The sequence below is a fragment of the Sinocyclocheilus grahami genome, unplaced genomic scaffold (assembly GCF_001515645.1).
Source record: "Sinocyclocheilus grahami isolate Dianchi unplaced genomic scaffold, SAMN03320097.WGS_v1.1 scaffold115.1, whole genome shotgun sequence".
Lineage (NCBI taxonomy): Eukaryota > Metazoa > Chordata > Actinopteri > Cypriniformes > Cyprinidae > Sinocyclocheilus > Sinocyclocheilus grahami.
The window spans coordinates 940,277-959,639 of NW_015505294.1; the positions used below are offsets into that span (position 1 = coordinate 940,277).

The 19,363-nt window shown below is 35.9% G+C and overlaps 1 protein-coding gene across 10 annotated transcripts in view; it reads left to right on the forward strand.

Moving 5' to 3' along the window:
• tjp1b (tight junction protein 1b) overlaps positions 1 to 19,363 on the forward strand; it is a 139,139-nt gene that overhangs the window by 89,185 nt on the left and 30,591 nt on the right. For 5 of the 10 annotated variants that reach the window (XM_016277724.1, XM_016277727.1, XM_016277728.1 and 2 more), the window contains 7 exons: positions 6,935 to 6,991; positions 10,306 to 10,430; positions 11,754 to 11,856; positions 13,410 to 13,743; positions 15,618 to 15,724; positions 15,884 to 16,052; positions 17,087 to 17,231. In XM_016277724.1, the coding sequence (XP_016133210.1) occupies positions 6,935 to 6,991; positions 10,306 to 10,430; positions 11,754 to 11,856; positions 13,410 to 13,743; positions 15,618 to 15,724; positions 15,884 to 16,052; positions 17,087 to 17,231 (1,040 nt within the window). Of the gene's footprint in view, positions 1 to 6,934; positions 6,992 to 10,305; positions 10,431 to 11,753; positions 11,857 to 12,972; positions 13,074 to 13,409; positions 13,744 to 15,617; positions 15,725 to 15,883; positions 16,053 to 17,086; positions 17,232 to 19,363 lie in introns of those variants that run through there. The other 5 variants (XM_016277725.1, XM_016277730.1, XM_016277733.1 and 2 more) reach the window with 3 other exon arrangements.

Here is a 19,363-nt window from a genome sequence, read left to right on the forward strand (position 1 = left end):
CACTCTTCTTGTCAGTCAGCTCGACTCACTCTCCTCACTGGAGAAATTAAATCTGATCTGTGATGCAGTTGTCGTTCAACTGCATTGAGCAGCCGCGTTCAGTTTTTAATTGTAGTGTCTGTTCTTTTACTGAACTAAATTATTTTTATTACTATAAAAAATCTAAACGACTGTGGGGGGTCGGTGACGCGGTGGGCAAGTGACGTAACCGGTGTTGCGGTATAACCGTTAGCACCATCTATCGTGGCAAGCCTAATGGTAATAATAATAATAATTGTAATCAGCTGATCCAGAATATTAATTTCAGTGCAGCCTTATTGTATTTTTGTCTACTGTAACTTTATTGACAGCTTGAATCCGCAACAAAATCAATTTGAACTAACTGGCCATCCAGTTACACTAATCAAATGAACAGCTGGATGGCGCAAACCAGAATGTAAGTGACGCTTTTGCATAACTTTTCTAAAAGTGTCTATTTTTAACGTTTATCTTTCCATGCTAAAACCTTCTTGGAGAAATTGCAACTCCAAATTCATCCTCTTTTGAGCACTGCTTCTAGGTTATAGTTGAGTTGACTAGCTGGCCTCATGTTTATTTGCATCACAAAAAATTTATATGGCATCTAACCAAACAAAAGTCATTCATTTTTAGTATAGTTATGTCTAGCTTATGTTTTTGTGCACCACTATCCCACTGAGAGTAGCTGTGGCTTTAACAAGCCTCGGAGAGATGCAGGATATGTTAATAGCACAGATCGATCCCAGCAGCTCCTCATTGCCATGCAGGGCACAGGTGAAGGGTTGAGCTTGCAGTAAATGTCCCCTAGGTCAGCACATTTCCCACAACGCACTGCCCTCGGATTCTCTCTCTTTTCTCCCTCCCTATTATTTCTTGCTCTGGGTTTTATATTAATTCCTAGTCCCATCAGTCATGTTTCATTACACTATAATCGTCCAACAGGGCTTGTTTGGCATTCAAAGTGAGATATGGTGAGGAGCGTCAGATCTTCCCAAAGGAAACGGCATTTTCAACCTGTCCTGATAGACTACAGATATGGATGGTGAATAATAGACCACAAAGTGACTCTGTAGACGCCACAGAGTGGCCAGGTTAGTGTGCAAGTCGAACCAAAACTGCTTGATCTTCAGAATTCATTCATGGGTGCTTTATAAAACGTGGTTGAGATTAAAGGGATCAGAGTGCGGTTGAGTTACAGTCGTTTTTTTAGCCTTGGCAAAAGACCGATAACCATAACTCTTGCTGTCAGGGCATAGTAGATCTGTTTAACTAGCTGTGCGCTAACAAGATGTGTGCGGATTGAGACGGGCCCGATGTGAAGAGAGCTCAGAGCCGTGAAGCGGACGAGACCCGAGTTATTATCTGCGAGGTCAAAGGCAGCAAGACGGATGGACTGAGACTTGATCTCTCGGCTCGTGACGATGTGACACGGGGACGTCATTCATCCTTCCTCTATCACTATGAGGTCAGGAGCCGATCGTTCGGGCTGCACAAAGAAGGCCATCAACCTCTCATGACTGTTTCCATTTGTTGCAAAAACCTCCTCTATTTACACATCCAAAGCTCCTCGTCCCAGCATACTGTACCTGTGGATTTGCAGACATATACGCCTTACTTTTGCATGTTGAAAATTATAAATCCTATTGATGATTGGTATAATTTAATAATGTAAAGCCTGAATTATAGTCAGAATTTTTGTCTCTCATATTTGAGCCATTAGGCTTTTATAATAATTTATTGATAAAGTAAATAATGTTGTTAATGCTGTTTATTACTGTATATTTTATACAGCGTTGTTGTTATCATTCATAAAACTAAAGTAAGTTAATTAAAATAAAGCTGAAATACAACTGAAGTATGAATATATATATTGTGTATAATATATGTATATATGTGTGTACACACACACACACACACACATTTAATTTGATTTTAAATACAATTGAGCAGTAATATTGTAAAATATTTTTAGCGACTCATTTTCAGTATTACCTTTTTTTAGAAGTAATAATTGAAGTAATATTTAGTAGATAAAAATCTTTTTAGACGTAATAATTGAAAAACTGAATGTAATCTATAGCTGATTCAAAGAAATATGAAATATCAGAGAAATATGACCTTTGCAACTAATTAAAATAATTAGCAGTTTGGAGTACTAAAATTACCAAAGCTAAAACCGAAATAAAAATAAATCTAAATGTCAAAATAGAAACAAATAAAAAATTAAGTTCTATAATATGTAAATAAAACTGTAAGTGTATAAGTAACTCTTTTTATATAATGGTGTTTATAATACTAAATGTTTAGTATTAGAATATTATTTTTAATATTAGAAAATATTTTTTCCTTTCTTAATGTTTTGTTGTTCGTTTAGTTCATTTATCTAGAGTTTTAGTATATTTAAGTTTTAATAAAAAAAACTAACTTTTTAAGTCTAATTGGAATCAGTTGACAGGAGAATTTATTATTATTATTACTCATTTTAACTTTGTGAGTCAATATTACTTATTTACACTCAAAGATTGTTTTTGTCCCTCCCAAAACATAAAGTAAATAAACATCCTTGTAAGTTTAGGTTGTGCTGGGCCAACGAATACCGGTGTTTATTTTTCTTATGATATAAATTTTTAAAGCACCACAATACCGGTGTATGTCGTTTAAACAACGTTTGGAACGCGACACTGCTTGAGAGGGGTCTCTTTTCACTGGTGCACTGTGGTGAGGACACAGCTGTATGTGTTACTAAGCATGAAAGTTCTGGAACTGAAGCTGTAGAACGTGATAACAGAAGAACTCATCCACAATATCCACACTTCAGCGACTTTCAGACCCTTTTAGCGGCTTTTTTCCCCCATACAATATACATACTGACAAATCTAGTGACTTTTTTGGATAAACCTTAGCTATGGTTCAGTTGGAAGATGTCTGCAGTGCTGCCCCTCCAGCGCGAGGTCTGACTGTCCCGGTGCAGTATCGCCTCTCTCGGCGTCTGTTCTGTGCAGTGAGTGGCAGAGAAGCAGCGCATTCAGTTGACTGTACCGCAGCAGACTCATCAGTAAATGTTGCTTACTGACTGTTTGGAATTATAAATCTAAATATAGTTTGTCTGTTAATATTATGCACTTTTTTGTTTCTTTTTTTTAGTTTGTTACTCAGACGCAGGCTATGGAATCCCGTTTCCGCCACAAAATAAAAAATAAAACAAGGTAATTGCGACTTTTTAATCTCGCAATTCTGACTTTTATAACGCGCAATTCTGAGAAAAAAAGTCATAATTGAGAGATATAAACTCAGAATTGCAACTTTATATGCACAATTCTGACTTTTTTTCTCGAAATTGTGAGTTTATATCTCGCAATTCTGACTTTATAACTCGCAATTGCGTGTTATAAAGTCAGAATTGCGAGATTAAAAAGTCGCAATTACCTTGTTTTATTTTTTTATTTTGTGGCAGAAATGGGCTTCCATAGCAGGCAGTGCGCTGCATGAGACAAAAAAGTAATGTAGCCAAAACCACCACATAGCCACTCTTTAGTGTAGATGCATGTTGATTTTATCAGATTATAAATGAGTGACTCCTGGATAACATGCATTAATGGGTCGTGTTTAGTCACTATTTAGTGTGGAATTTTTCTACAATATTCACTCATCATGACAGTAAAATATAGCATTCTAAAGCCCGATTCGGATGGTAATTGTTTCTCATATGGACGTCTGTACAAATAAATTTACATATCAACTCATGGATTCGGATGGCGATTTATTCACAGTGGAGGAGCGAGTTCTGTGATCCTACAAACCTGGGAACGCGCTGCTCACGTGGCCAGTCACATGATTGTCTGCTGTAATTAAAATGTATTTTATTTACAAATGTATTCTTATTATTGTGTAAAATTTATTTTAAAATACTTATTATTATGTAAAATGTATTCTTATTATTCCAAGCATATTTTATAATATTTTATTTATTATTTTATCATTTAAATCTCCTGTTTAAAAATAGGAAAATAGACGCACTATAGTTGTATATAATTATACGAAATATATATCTATATTATTTATAATAATACACATTTTAAAATTGTATTGCATACCTGCTGCTGCCACAATAAAGACCCATTTCGAATGTTTACGTGCTTTTCTTCTCTTTCTGCTCTCAGACGCTGTGGTGGAGCAGTTATGAAGTATTGTTCTTTTAAATACTTTTCAGCATTTCAGAAATAAATATGAATGCAAATTACACCGAAGTACAACGTTACCTTACAGTGTTCGGGAGTGCACAAAAAGGGTTTAAACACTGAATTTTGAATCGATTTCTTCTCGTAAACTCAGAAATGTGGATCCGGATGACAATTAAATTACCACACGACCTAGGTGTTTGTCATAAAACAGTAGGTAATTTGGCGGGGGGGTTTTACGGGGGTGGTGTGAGGAAAAACACAGACATCCTGGATTCGGACAGCATTAAAATCACCAACTACCCCTTGTAAATGAGAAACTATTACCGTCCGAATAGGGCTTAAGTCAATCGACTGCAGTATTTCCTCTCTCAATCAGTAGAAAATGGGGTTAACACCCAGTCATGCATGAAAAAAAAAATACCGCCATATACTATGCTTGCGATAACCGGTGTTGCGGCTTAACACCACTATCACCGTCTATGTCACTTGCCCACCGCAGCACCGACCCCCACTGTCAACCCGACAGTCGCATCACAGATCAGATTTAATTTCAAGTGAGGAGAGTGAGTCAAGCTGACTGACAAGAAGAGTGGGGTGAGACAGACAAGACGATGGCGGATGATTTTGTTTCAAAACGAAATGCAAAAGCGCCTGTTTGGCAGTATTTTGGATTTTGAAAAGCCTGTTGACTTTTGCTGTTTATCTAAGATGATTTTGGAAGTTTTTTTAAACATTCGTTTCTTATTTAATTGGTTCCACATTGTTTGCTGATTTTTACTTTACTTAAACTGTGTTAAACTGTGTAAACTGTGTTTATTTGTTTGTTTTTTTTACATCAAGGTGTATGCCGTGCCTCCAAGCTTTCTTACTCGTTTTGCTAATAAACGTTCTACATTTCTTATTTATTTGGTTATATATTATACATGTTTACTTAGCCTATTTCCAGTTTGTATACCTATTTAAACTTTATGCAAGTTATTTGTTATTTTACATTAGGCATAGCCTGCCCTATAGCATGGTGTATTTTTATTTGTTTTGGTAATAAAAGTCCTATGTTTTATATATAGGCTAAAGTGAGTTTGACGTTGTATTTTGTTGTTGCATTCAAGCAATTGACGCCAAACTGCTGCTAATTCAAAAGTGAAAGTAAAATGCACAAAGTCCTTTTTAGCCATTTAAAAGCAAAGGAAAGTGAGGAAAAGAGGGGAAATTCAAACAAACTAAAAATGTTCATTTGCTTTACGCCAAATTGCCGCTATTTGAAAGTGAAAGTAAAATGTGCACGCTGCTTTTACAAGCTATTTCAACGCGAAGGAAAGCGAGGAAAAGAGGGAACGCCCCCGCCCCCGCCCCCGCGGTGATACCGGTATTACCGGTGTTGTCACACGTTGATTAACCAGTGGGAAAATTTCCTCACCGTCACAACCCTATCATATACCGTGAAACCGGTATGATTTTTGAAAAATACCATGATATAAATTTTTGGTTATACCGCCCAGCACTAAGTTTAGGTTGAAGTTTTAACAAATGTTCAGGGATATTATACGTGGTCTTGTTGATCACTTGACAGATTGAAATGAAGAATCTTGTATGAGGAGAGAGTGAAGAATCGCTATTAATAGATGAGTGTGTGTGTGTGTGTGTGTGTGTGTGTGTGTACTGGTTTATATATCCTGGTGGGGACTTAAACCTGAATAAACACAGACTCATGGGGACTCGTGTCACGGTGGGGACCTAAATTGTGGTCCCCAGGGGTACAAAAGCTTATAAATCATACAGAATGAGTTTTTTTTGAGAAAGTAAAAATGCAGAAAGTTTCCTGTGAGGGGTAGGTTTAGGTGTAGGGCAATAGATTTGTACAGTAGTACAGTATAAAAACCATTATGCCTATGGAATGTCCCCACAAGGATAGCTGACCAGACGTGTGTCTGTGTGTGTGTGTGTGTGTGTGTGTGTGTGTGTGTGTGAGAGAAGTGGTGGATATCCTGCCAGGTGCTGTCTCCGGTCCTGACACCGCTGACATTCCTCATCCTTCATGGATTTCCTCACTTGAGGTCTTGCCATGGGCGTGATTGAGTGGGTGGCACAGTTTCTAGCTAGAGCTACAACCCCCCAATCCTTCATGCTTACAGTTTAAACCATGAAACTCACATCTAAACCCTCCGCTTCACCCTGCTGCTGTTTATTTTGCAGTAACAGCCATTATCGCTTGCACACAGATACGTGTGATTAGATTGTGACGGTTTTTCCCAGTGATCTTATGATCTATAAGAGCACAATTGGTGCGGCGTTGGCGTTGTTGCTGTGACTGTGTGAATCTGCTATTCGTAGCGACTGCATTGCAGAAGCCATGGAGAATTAAATGAATAAATCAGTGCTTGAGCACCTCAGGTGGCTTCGGTGGATGACAGCAGAGACGTTTTCCCAGTCCTTTCTTCTCCTCAAGCCTATAGCATGGGATTGCACCACCTTTGTTGTTTTCTTGTCTGTTACATAACGTGTAGGAAGATCATTTACACACTATGGAGGATTTCTGAATGCTTTTACGGATGTTAAGCGCTGAGACTCCTTCAAAGACATTACAGTGTGTGTAACCCGCTTGGTTTTATGAATGCATCCGCATCCTTTAAGCCGGGTGGGAATGGAACCAATTAAACTTGTTGATGGTAATCTAGCGATTTGTGTTTTTCTCTATTAATCTCCTTCTTTCGTTTTTTTTCTTTCTCTCAATACAGAGTGCAGCAATGGAGGAGACAGTGATATGGGAACAGCACACTGTAAATCTACACAGGGTGAGAATTTAATCGTCTCTTGATTTGTGTCTGGAATCCCAGTATAAACACTTTTTTGTTTGATCTGTGTAATATCTCTATTCTTAGGAAAAAATCTCCCAGAATTAACAGTAGAATCATTCAGATGATATTGTCTTGTTTTTACTTGTCAGTGAATATCTTGGTTATCTTATATTATTTATGATAACAGTGTGTTGTATTGTGTTCCATTAACAGATTATTTCCACTTGTTTTAAAGACCTTGTGAAATGCAAACTCTGACTAGTAAAAGACAGAGTTTGATGTAAACTATTACCTTTTGGCTAACCACTCATCAAACATATTTACAGGATCTTTATGCATAAGTGGGAAAAAAAATCAGGAACAAGACGAAATACACTTTTGTAAGAATTATGAACAATTTAGCTTCTCAGGTAAATGTATATTGTATGGTTATTTAGAAGTTTTTGATTTGTAATATTTAGGGTTACTCCATAATAAAAGTTGCTAAATGCATTTGGAGGAAAAGCCAAAAATATATATGAAGGCACACAGATAATTTCAATAGGAAATATATCAAAACAAAGAAACCACTTAAACACTTTTATGGGGTCTTTCAGCAAGAACAAGGTATGAAAATCTGCCAACTGAACAAGACAAACAAAAAAAATCACATTGTTGGGGATGTTGTTGGGAGAAGACTTTATCACATTGATTTAAATAGGATAATCTTGTACCATATTGACATAAAAATACAAAGAGATTGAAAATATGTCATTCATTGTTATTAAAAACATGAAGTGCATTAAACATAAATGTTTCCCAAACTGGCATCTGTAAAGAAACTGTAGGGAGTTTGTAAGTTTAACGAAAAGTGAATAATTAATTATAAACAAAGATTGTAAAATAAAAATAAATAATTTTTAAAACAACAACAATCAAAATGGAACACTTAATAAAAAAACATTGCATGTTCTCTTTGTTTACCTTGCAATTAACCAATATCTAAGAACAGAGAACATGCAAATGTATTACAACCCTCTACGCACACCTTGGAAATATAATCGCCATTGGCTAGTAAATTTTTTTGTTTACTCGCCAGACGGATATACTATTTCACACACACACACACACACACACACACACACACACACACAGTGTGTTTACTTAGCTAATGGGGACATTACATAGACTTCGATTGTTTTTATATACAGATAGTTATACACTTTTTAACCTAAACCCACCCCTACCCCTCACAGAAAACTTTCTGCATTTTTACAATTTCAAAAGTAAAAAAAAAACTTTGTTTACTTTATTTTTTATAACAGTTTTATAAAGAAGGACATCCACAAATTGAGGTTTTTGCCGATTTTGTCAGGTTTTGCTCACTTTAACATACTTTCCAGAAGGCCAACAATTCACTAAAAATGTTTTTTTTATTGGTCTTATAAAGTATTCTAATTTGTTGAGATGAATTGGTGGGTTTTGTTAAATGTGAGCCAAAATCATCACAATTAAAAGAACCAAAGACTTAAACTACTTCAGTCTGTGTGCACTGAATTTATTTAATAAATTCACACTAGTTTACGGTACGTCAAATATAGGTGCGCTTCATGCTACATACTGCGCATCCATGGAGTACATGACATGATCCATTGAGTGCATCTAAATAGTACAGATCGCTTGATGGAGAGCGAAACTCTCAAGCGCTCAGTTAGCGTGTTTATCGAGTGAAAATCTGTGTTGAACGCCTCTCACACACATACTGGTGTGTAAAATCTAAGAATTTATTAGCCAATGGCTAATGTTAGATATTATTTAGTCGCCCAGAGTAAGATTTAGTCGCATATGCGAGTGATTTACTCGCAATGTAGAGGGTTGTGTTACTTAATTATTAACTTGTTACTTTAAATTCTCAGGGGGACTTCAAGTAAATATATTAGGTGGAAGAGGTTTGGCTGATTAAAAAGTATGGGAATCCCTGCTTTACATGAAAATAAGAAATCAAATAATTTTGTGTTTTAATGTGTTTGAAAGACAAAACCTTGCCTATGACAAAGACTTGTGTGAATAATACGTAATCATGTAAAAAAGTAACTGTAGTCTGATTACATGTATTTTAAAATGTAATGTACTCTAATTACGACTGCTTAATTTTTGGAATCTGATTACATAATCCAGATCCAGGAGATACCTCAAAACACGAAAGAAACCACTCGTCAAACACTTTTATGGGGTCTTTTTAGCAAGAACAAGACATTTCAGGTAAATTTAGATTGTCCGGATATTTCGGAATATTCACGGGACAACAGAGCAAACATTTTCAGTGTTACATTATTGGGTTACGCCCTAATAAAAGTTACTAAATATGTTTTGGGGAAAGTTAAGTCACTTTTGTGTGGTGGCTTTGTCGTGCACGCCGAAAGGTCAGAAACCTCTCTTAAGATGCGTAGATGCACACGCTTAGCCAGCGCCTTGCAGCCATGCAATGCCTTTGTACTGCTGACCAGCTATGAACATGTCGACAGTTTTCATTGACTACAAACTGTTGATCCACCATGACCACAGTTGAGAAGAGAAGACACTACACTACTGTGCATTATATCAGTTATCTACATTAAAGTTTCACTTTATAGCCATACTGAAAGCAACAACAGATAGTTTACCTCAGATCTTGAAAATAAATTAAAGCAAACCTGTACGTTAAAATTGTGACCTCAATGCGAACCAACAAGCGTATTCCATAACAAAGATGGTATCAGTCACTCAGAATGTACATTTAATGATGTTAAAAAGGTTTTTGAATTAGATTATAAATTTTGTTGCGAGTGCAGTGCACTTCCAGAGAGAGCCCGCCCACACACGCTTTTGATTGGCTGTGATATTTGATTGATTCTGTCGCGTCGCGTCTAGTGTGGACACCCAAATTGCTTGTCGCTAGAATCTTGTCGCGTGTAGTTAGGACACGGTGTTATCATGGTGTCATTTCAAAAAGCAACACATTACTTTATAATACCTAATAATTGACATTACCTGTTAGCTATCACTGTTAAAATTGTTTAAGTGATTCGTTTAAGTACTGTTGCAGACTTGAGGTCCGTATTGTTTTTCTCTTCTTTATATCTGTGATGGGATCTTTCTATCTCTCCGCCCTTCTCTGCCCTCTCTCTGTATCTCTCTGACCATCACATCCCCTCATTTATCTTCCTCCTCTTCTCGTCCCATATCTCCCATCTTATCTTTTCATTCTGTCTCTCTCCAGCTCTTCCCGGCTGTTTTGAATGTTTTGGTTTCCCCCTCGTCTGTTTGTTAACTTGTCGTTGTGTGTCTCACAGGCTCCGGGGTTTGGCTTCGGGATCGCTATCTCAGGCGGGAGGGATAACCCTCACTTTCAGAGCGGGGAGACGTCCATCGTCATATCTGATGTGCTGAAGGGAGGCCCAGCCGAGGGCCTGCTGCAGTAAGAATCATCTCTGACCCTCTTTACCATGAGAATGCCAGTTCAGTTCCAGTTGAATTTGATACATTTTGATCAAATCGAATGAAATTCAATGTTAATATCATGATTGCTGAAAGAGTAGTTTGTATTAAAACATAATTTTTAGGAATTACCCTCATAGGTGTTATGGGTTATTTCTAGGGATGCACCGAATGTTTGGCAACCAAAATTATTCGGCCAAAAATAACAAAAAAGCTCTTTTGGTGTTCTGCAGAATAAGCGAAAAGACTGAATCAATTGTACCGAACAATGACGTGACGTGATCAAATAGAGGCGTGCACTAATGCAGCAAACATGTCGGCAGTGTGGAAGCATTTAAAACGGTTTGAGAAAGACGCAAAAATCATTACAAGCACCGAAAGCAAGAGACCGTTTAGTGCTGCATCTCATGTCTCGGATGAGAAGAGGAAGGGGTGGTTACTGTATGATGATTGAAATCGCGAAATGGCCTCATACAATTAGTAAATAAACTGCAGAATGTTATGTTTTCTAATACACGCACAAATTGCATGTATTCAAACAGCGCTGCATGAGCTCGCGAGGAAATTCTGTGCTGTGTTACTCGTCAGTTGCTCAGTAACATTTTTATGAATTTTTACAAGGCATGGATGTGGCAGTGTGATACGTGCAACAAACATATTCCCAAATTCTTAATGAGAATCATTTATAAATCTGCTGTTGTTAACAAAAAGAAGCATCTAAAATAAAAGTTTTTGTTTACGTAATATATGAGTGCGAACTGTGTATATTTATTATGTATATATAGATACACACACACATGCATGTATATATTTAAAAAATATGTTACGTTTATATATTTAATATATTTATATATAATATAAATTATATGAATATACATATATACATGTAAATATTTTCTAAATATATACTGTATGTGTGTGTATTTATATATACATAATAAATATGCACAGTGCACACAGATATATTATGTAAATAAAAACTTTTATTTTGGATGCATTTATTCGCTATTAATCGTTTGACAGCATTATTTATTACATTAATTAATTTATTTCCCAGAATGCTCTAATTATGCCAGAAATTGTAATCATTTGATTATAGAATAATATCATATTCTTATATAATATATCTTCTTCTTTTTTTTTATTAAATAAGCTGAAAACTGCTCTTCACCCTTATGGAGTTTCTTAGCATGTAAACGCATGAGCGCACAGGGCTGCTGATCAAGCTTTGCTCCATCTTGCGCTGAGATCAGTTGGAGTGGCACTTTTGCTTACCGCTTTCTGCTGTCTTTGTCCCCGGCAGGGAGAATGACAGAGTGGTGATGGTCAACGCCGTCTCCATGGATAACGTGGATCATGCGTATGCAGTGCAGCAACTTCGGAAAAGTGGGAAGAATGCAAAAATAGTATGTAGGCCCTTTTCATTTTCATTTTGCACTTGTAAAGAGAGTTGATTTAGAAACACATTGGAGATGAAAAATGTCAAGACAATTTTTTTTTCATTTGTCATTTTGTTTAAAATGTAAGTAAAATTTATAAAATGTGGAAGCATTTAAAACGGTTTGAGAAAGACGCAAAAATCATTACAAGCACCGAAAGCAAGAGACCGTTTAGTGCTGCATCTCATGTCTCGGATGAGAAGAGGAAGGGGTGGTTACTGTATGATGATTGAAATCGCGAAATGGCCTCATACAATTAGTAAATAAACTGCAGAATGTTATGTTTTCTAATACACGCACAAATTGCATGTATTCAAACAGCGCTGCATGAGCTCGCGAGGAAATTCTGTGCTGTGTTACTCGTCAGTTGCTCAGTAACATTTTTATGAATTTTTACAAGGCATGGATGTGGCAGTGTGATACGTGCAACAAACATATTCCCAAATTCTTAATGAGAATCATTTATAAATCTGCTGTTGTTAACAAAAAGAAGCATCTAAAATAAAAGTTTTTGTTTACGTAATATATGAGTGCGAACTGTGTATATTTATTATGTATATATAGATACACACACACATGCATGTATATATTTAAAAAATATGTTACGTTTATATATTTAATATATTTATATATAATATAAATTATATGAATATACATATATACATGTAAATATTTTCTAAATATATACTGTATGTGTGTGTATTTATATATACATAATAAATATGCACAGTGCACACAGATATATTATGTAAATAAAAACTTTTATTTTGGATGCATTTATTCGCTATTAATCGTTTGACAGCATTATTTATTACATTAATTAATTTATTTCCCAGAATGCTCTAATTATGCCAGAAATTGTAATCATTTGATTATAGAATAATATCATATTCTTATATAATATATCTTCTTCTTTTTTTTATTAAATAAGCTGAAAACTGCTCTTCACCCTTATGGAGTTTCTTAGCATGTAAACGCATGAGCGCACAGGGCTGCTGATCAAGCTTTGCTCCATCTTGCGCTGAGATCAGTTGGAGTGGCACTTTTGCTTACTGCTTTCTGCTGTCTTTGTCCCCGGCAGGGAGAATGACAGAGTGGTGATGGTCAACGCCGTCTCCATGGATAACGTGGATCATGCGTATGCAGTGCAGCAACTTCGGAAAAGTGGGAAGAATGCAAAAATAGTATGTAGGCCCTTTTCATTTTCATTTTGCACTTGTAAAGAGAGTTGATTTAGAAACACATTGGAGATGAAAAATGTCAAGACAATTTTTTTTTCATTTGTCATTTTGTTTAAAATGTAAGTAAAATTTATAAAATACAAAAATGCAAAAAAAAAAAATGTTTACATTTGTGTTGAATTAGATAAGTGCAAATTAAAAGACCTACTTTAATTTATTTTGCACTAAAATGCATAAGAGAATGTTTTAGAGATGACACAGAGATAAAAAAAAATAATAAAAAGTGCCCAAAAATCGAGTTTGTTGGGAATAATCACGTCTGTTTCTCGCTCTATCCAGACCATCAGGAGAAAGAGGAAGGTGCAGGTCCCCATGGGACGCCCGGGTGAACGCGAGACCATGTCGGAGCATGATGAGGACAATGACAGCTACGAAGACGAGATCTACGAGGCCCGGAGCGCACGGAGCGGTCCGAGTGCCTACAGCGGGGGCGGAGCCACGGGCCGGAGGAGTGGCAGGGGTGACCGGCTGGGCGGGAGGAGGGACCGAGACAGAGAGCGCAGCGGCTCCAGAGAGAGGAGTATGTCCCCACGCTCAGACCGCCACTCTGTGTCCTCCAACCTCACCCCACGCCCAGCCAAGGTCACCCTCATCAAGTCCCGCAAGAATGAAGGTGAACATAACGCTTCGACCCTGCCGACCGGTGTCGCCCAATCACTTTGTCTTACCAATTATAACACTGTTGTTTCCAAGCAGTTTCACATCACTAAAGGCTCATTCTCACCAACAATGGTAACTATAGCAATAACTAATATTAGCATCCACATAATGTTCTGGCTATTATAAACTATTATATCACCTGACGCTTTAAATGCTCGAGCTCGTTAAAGTTGGATGGATCCTGATTGGCTCTCAATGTTTTCGTAATTCATCAGCTGGAAAAAATTGTTCTGGAAATGATGCCAACGATATCGTGGCATCGATATCTGTGTCGCTATTGTTATAGTTGTAGGATGGACCACACTGCAACTTTATCGTTATAATTATCGCCCTTGGTGTGAACAGCCCTTATGACGCAACGAGTTTCCAGCTGGTCTGCCCACTGTGAAAGTGAAAATGCTGCATGAAACAACATAATCACATATCAATCAATCAGTAAATAAATAAAAGTCAGAGACTGAAAAGTCTAAAAAGGATTTTAATTAGCACTTTTTAATCTAATTTGAATATTTTCAAAATATACATAAGTCTGATATATTTAAGTGAGAAGTTAATTTGAAAAATTACAATAAAAAATATATGATTATAGTAGATTAATAAATAAAAGTCACCGCCACTGAAAATGATTTTAATTTGCACTTTTAAGTAAATAAATAAATAAATAAGACCAGTTTTTAGATAATTTCAAATTAATTATACTTAAAAATAAATGAAGAGTTCATTTGCAAAAACAGAACATTTAAAAATGGTCAAAAATCATGTTTATTTTGTCCTGCATTCCAATTAATATCAATCAAACTGCAATTGGGTTGCTTTGATTAAATAATAATAACCAAAATTTAAGAAAATTAATAAAAACAGAATTGTCTGTTTTTGCAAATAAACTCTTCAAATACATGATCTAATATGTTATATAATCAACTGTTTACATTTTTGGAGTAATTGGAACATTCTGTGAAAAAGTCTTTCACCGTGATCCATAAAATTAATAAATTTGATTACATTTTGTTAAGTAATTAGTGCACTCTGTGAAAGAAAATATTTCATATGATGTATAAAATTAGTAAATTTCAAATATTTTTGAAAATAAATTCAGTGTACATTGATTTCAAAAGTCGAGGCCACTAGCGAAAACGCTTCTAATTTGCATTTTTCAAATTGAATACCAAAGTTTTTAATATAAATTAGATAAATTAATAGTGCTGTCAAGTGATTAATCGCGATTAATCACATCCAAAATAAAAGTTTTTGTTCACATAGTATATGTGTGTGTACTGTGTATATTTATTATGTATATACATATATATTTAAGAAAAATTTTACGTTTATATATTAAATATATTTATATATAATAAACTATATGAATATAAATATATATACATGTAAATATTTTCAAAATATATACTGTGTGTGTATTTATATATACATAATAAATATACACAGTACACAGATATATTATGTAAATAAAAACTCTTATTTTGGATGTGATGAATTGCGATTAATCGTTTGACAGCACTATAAATTAATAAAATCTGTGATGCTTTTAAGTTCACACTTTTCCAATTTAATATGAATGTTTTCAATACAAATAATATCAAGTCTGATAGATATAATTTATATGAGGTGAATTAAAAGTTGATTTGAATAATCACAAAAAAAAGATACAAATATTTGTTTTAATTTCGAAAAGTGCAAACTATTTTTTCACTAGTGCTCTCAGACTTGTGCTTTGACACAGTTTAACATTTAGGCCCAATGACATTTTGCTGTCTTTATAGCTAACATATGCTAACATTGTGTATGTGATTCTGCGTTTTACTCTGTAAGCAGAATACGGGCTTCGCCTGGCCAGCCACATCTTCGTAAAGGACATTTCCCCCGAGAGCCTGGCAGCCCGAGACGGAAACATACAGGAGGGAGACGTAGTGCTCAAGGTAAGAGAAATGAGCACCTGTAGGGGAGGGGAAACAAATGGAAGGAGAGAAGAGAAGAGAGTGTGTGAAGTGACATATTTAGTGACGTGACGAATGCAGACTTTTGCTAATGGAGATGTATGATGTTGACATCTTTTCTTTTGTTTACTCGTCATCTAGATTAATGGCACGGTGACTGAGAATCTGTCCCTGATCGATGCTAAGAAGCTGATCGAGAGGTCAAAGGGCAAGCTGAAGATGGTGGTGCAGAGAGACGAAAGGGCGACCCTGCTCAATATCCCAGACCTGGATGACAGCATACCTTCAGCTAATGCCTCTGACAGAGATGGTGAGAGAGTCTCTGTACAGCACACATCAAAATGGATTTGATTCGTTCTGTTCAATTATACCTTCAAGTGGTGTTTTTAAATATTTAGTGGAAAACACAGTTTTACAGTTAGTATGCTGTTACTTTCATTCACGAAGCAGTTGATCGGGTCTACTTGGTAAAATAATTCTAAATTATTTATATATTCAATTTTTTTTTAGAATATCTGTTTATGCATTTGGATTTAAATGTGTTTTTATCAGTGCCTTAAAAAGCAAGCTAATTGTGTGGCATTATTATTTTCTCATTGAATATATATTAAAAAGTTGTTATTTTTATTTTATTTTTTTTACCCTATTGACACTTTTTTTTATTTTTTAAAGCATATACCTCTAGGGAAATTGTTGGAAACACAATTTATATTTAAAACCAGTGTTATTGTAGTATTATTTCTATACAATTAGTGTTTTTGTTTTTATATTTTTAGATTATTTAAATTTTTTTGTAACAAATGTGTATTTTTTTTTCTTACCATACAATTATTGTTATTTTGTTTTAAGCGATGTAGTTCCTGTTAACTAAAATTGAAACTTTTAACAATCATTAAAAATAAAGCTAAAATAAAATCAATTATAAATATGAGAAAACTTGAACAAACTTTTTTAAATGTTGTCTTGGCAACTAATTGAAATAAAGCAAGTGTAAGTTCAAGTACTGAAATGAACTATTAATAAACTACTGTACATTAACTAATTAAATATAATAATTAAATAACAATAATAATAATGACCAGAGCACACAACAACATTAAAACTTATTAGATAAAAAACCATTAAAACATTAACATTACAACTTTTTACATAAAAAATAAAAATAAAAATAAATGTATCATTTTGTATATTTATTTATTTATCTAATTCTGAGTGTATTCTTATTTATTCCATTTGGATCTTTTAGGGAAGAATATGAAATTCCAATAGTAATACTTCAGGTTCACTTAGAATTCTGTAACACAACACCTGTAATGGTATGAAATCATTTGATCTTTTTGTTAGATATTTCAGACATCCACTCCGTGGCCTCCAATCATTCCAACCGATCCCACGACCGGAAGAGGAGCAGCCGCTCTCGTTCTCCGGACCGCCGCTCCGAGCCCTCGGACCACTCCAGACACTCTCCGCCACAGATCAGCAACGGCAGGTCAGATAGCCTTTCAGTTTTCCTCAGTTTCTTTGGTTGCTGCCACACAAGATATTTTAGTAAAAATGAAATCAGAGGTCTGATTCACGTGACACAAACGTACCACTTTTTGTAGCCAAATAATCTCCAAATAGTCTGTTTTTGAGGTTTTTCCCCCTCAATTTTTCGGTCCTCCTGTCTTTATAATATTCAACAGATTGAGTTGTATTTCAGCTTTTGGAGCTGGAGTTGCAGGCCTGCTCACCGCTGATATGAGAACAGCTTTGTGACAGGCATATGAGAGAAGCCTCTGTCAGACGGTACTGCAGCGCTTGACAAAATGCTCCTGTAACTTGGAAGTGTCCTAGATAGATAAACCGGGGTGTGACAGCGGTAGAGAATGGGAGAAATTTCATCTCCTAAATGAAACTGTAAATTTAAAGATGAAGTGTGTAATTTTTTCGGCGGTAAAATACATGGAAGCATCAGTAGGCGATTTGTAGGTTGATTTATGAAGAGACTAAACTCTCTTGAACAAAGAAAGCCGGCTCTGTTTCTTTGAGCGGCCCAATTCATAGCTTTCAGTCACGTGATGGGCTCGTAGACTTGGAGGGCAAAACATCCATAGAACTGCAGCAGAAGACTGTCAATTTTCCACGCCACAAATATTTAGATCACCTCTCAAAAGAATAAAACAAAGGTATGTGTGAACAAAATGCAAGTTTTGGCTATTTGCAATCCATATTAAAGGCACACTATGTAAGATTTTTTTTATTAAAATATCCAAAAACCACTAGAACAGTGTTATATATTTTGCTGACTTGTGTACTTACATTATCCCAAATGTTTCGAGGAATGTTTAAATCCAGAGAAATAAGCAATTTTAACTAGTGACACGGAGCGTGTCCATAGTGTCACCTGCCAATGACGTCATAACTCCTCGATTTCTGGTTTTGTAGAAAACATGGAAACACCAGACGCTTTAATATGTTGTGCGTTTTAATAGACCGATGACGACCGCACAGAGTAGCATTATAACAGAACTTTCAAATGTATCTAGTATGATAAAACAGCGCTGCTTTACCCCACATACGCATGACCGGAAGGAGCGGAAGCGGTCGACTGTGGCATAATAAAAGCTCCGCTGCTTTCGAGCCGTGTGTCGCGCTCGGTCAGCGGCCTGCTTCATTCTACTACATTAATAAATCATTAGCTCATCCATGAACATGATTTCTGCCCGAATCCCGTCGGATTGCATCGACTGTGGGGACCACAACTCCCATGATTCCACACTCGGTCACCCCGTCATCAAACTACGCCTTTGTTTCTTTGTTTATTTTGAATATGCGCCCTCTAGCGGCGAAAATTACATATTGTGCCTTTAAGCACCCACGGCAATATTTCGATCATTAAACAGTGACAAAACATTGTAAAAACACTTAAAGTGCCTTAATATATTTAAAACTGTAATATTAAAAGATCAAAATCAGTAATCACCATATTAATGATGCACAGTTTACATAGGCCAGCAGATGAGGCCGGGAATATGAACGCAATCCGCTTAATGGTTCAGTATTTTCCTTGTAATGGTTTTCTATGGGAAACAATTTAATGTGAAATTTTGCACGTTGTGTATTCATATTCACATTTATATTCTGGGTTCATCTGCTTGCATGTGCAAAATATACATCATCAATAAGGTGTTTACTGAATTTCGCCTTTTAATATCTGCGTTTTACTACTTTACTACTTAATGCAGTCAGCGTAAAAATAACTGGTGGTCAGTGGAGCAAAGCTTCGTTTTGCCCGCCAGGTGAGCGTTCCTATAAGGGGGTGACGTCACGTAAAAACTATCAATAGTCAGCTTTAGGGTTACTTACTGTTATTGAACAATTGCATCTAAGCAAATATTTTAGATGAAGAAATTACACACTTGCCACAAGCCAGATTTGAACACACACATGTTTGCAGATCCTCAGGTGTGTGAGTGTTCATGAAGTTTCTTCTGATTCTTGTTTTGAATCAGGGCCGCCGGGCCGACGGCTCAGAGAACCTGGCCAGTGTAAGTGTTTGGGTCCGGTTAACGCAGCGTCCCGAACGAACTAATGCTTTTGTGAGCTTTGCACTTAAGCATGTGACATGGGAGCTTCTCA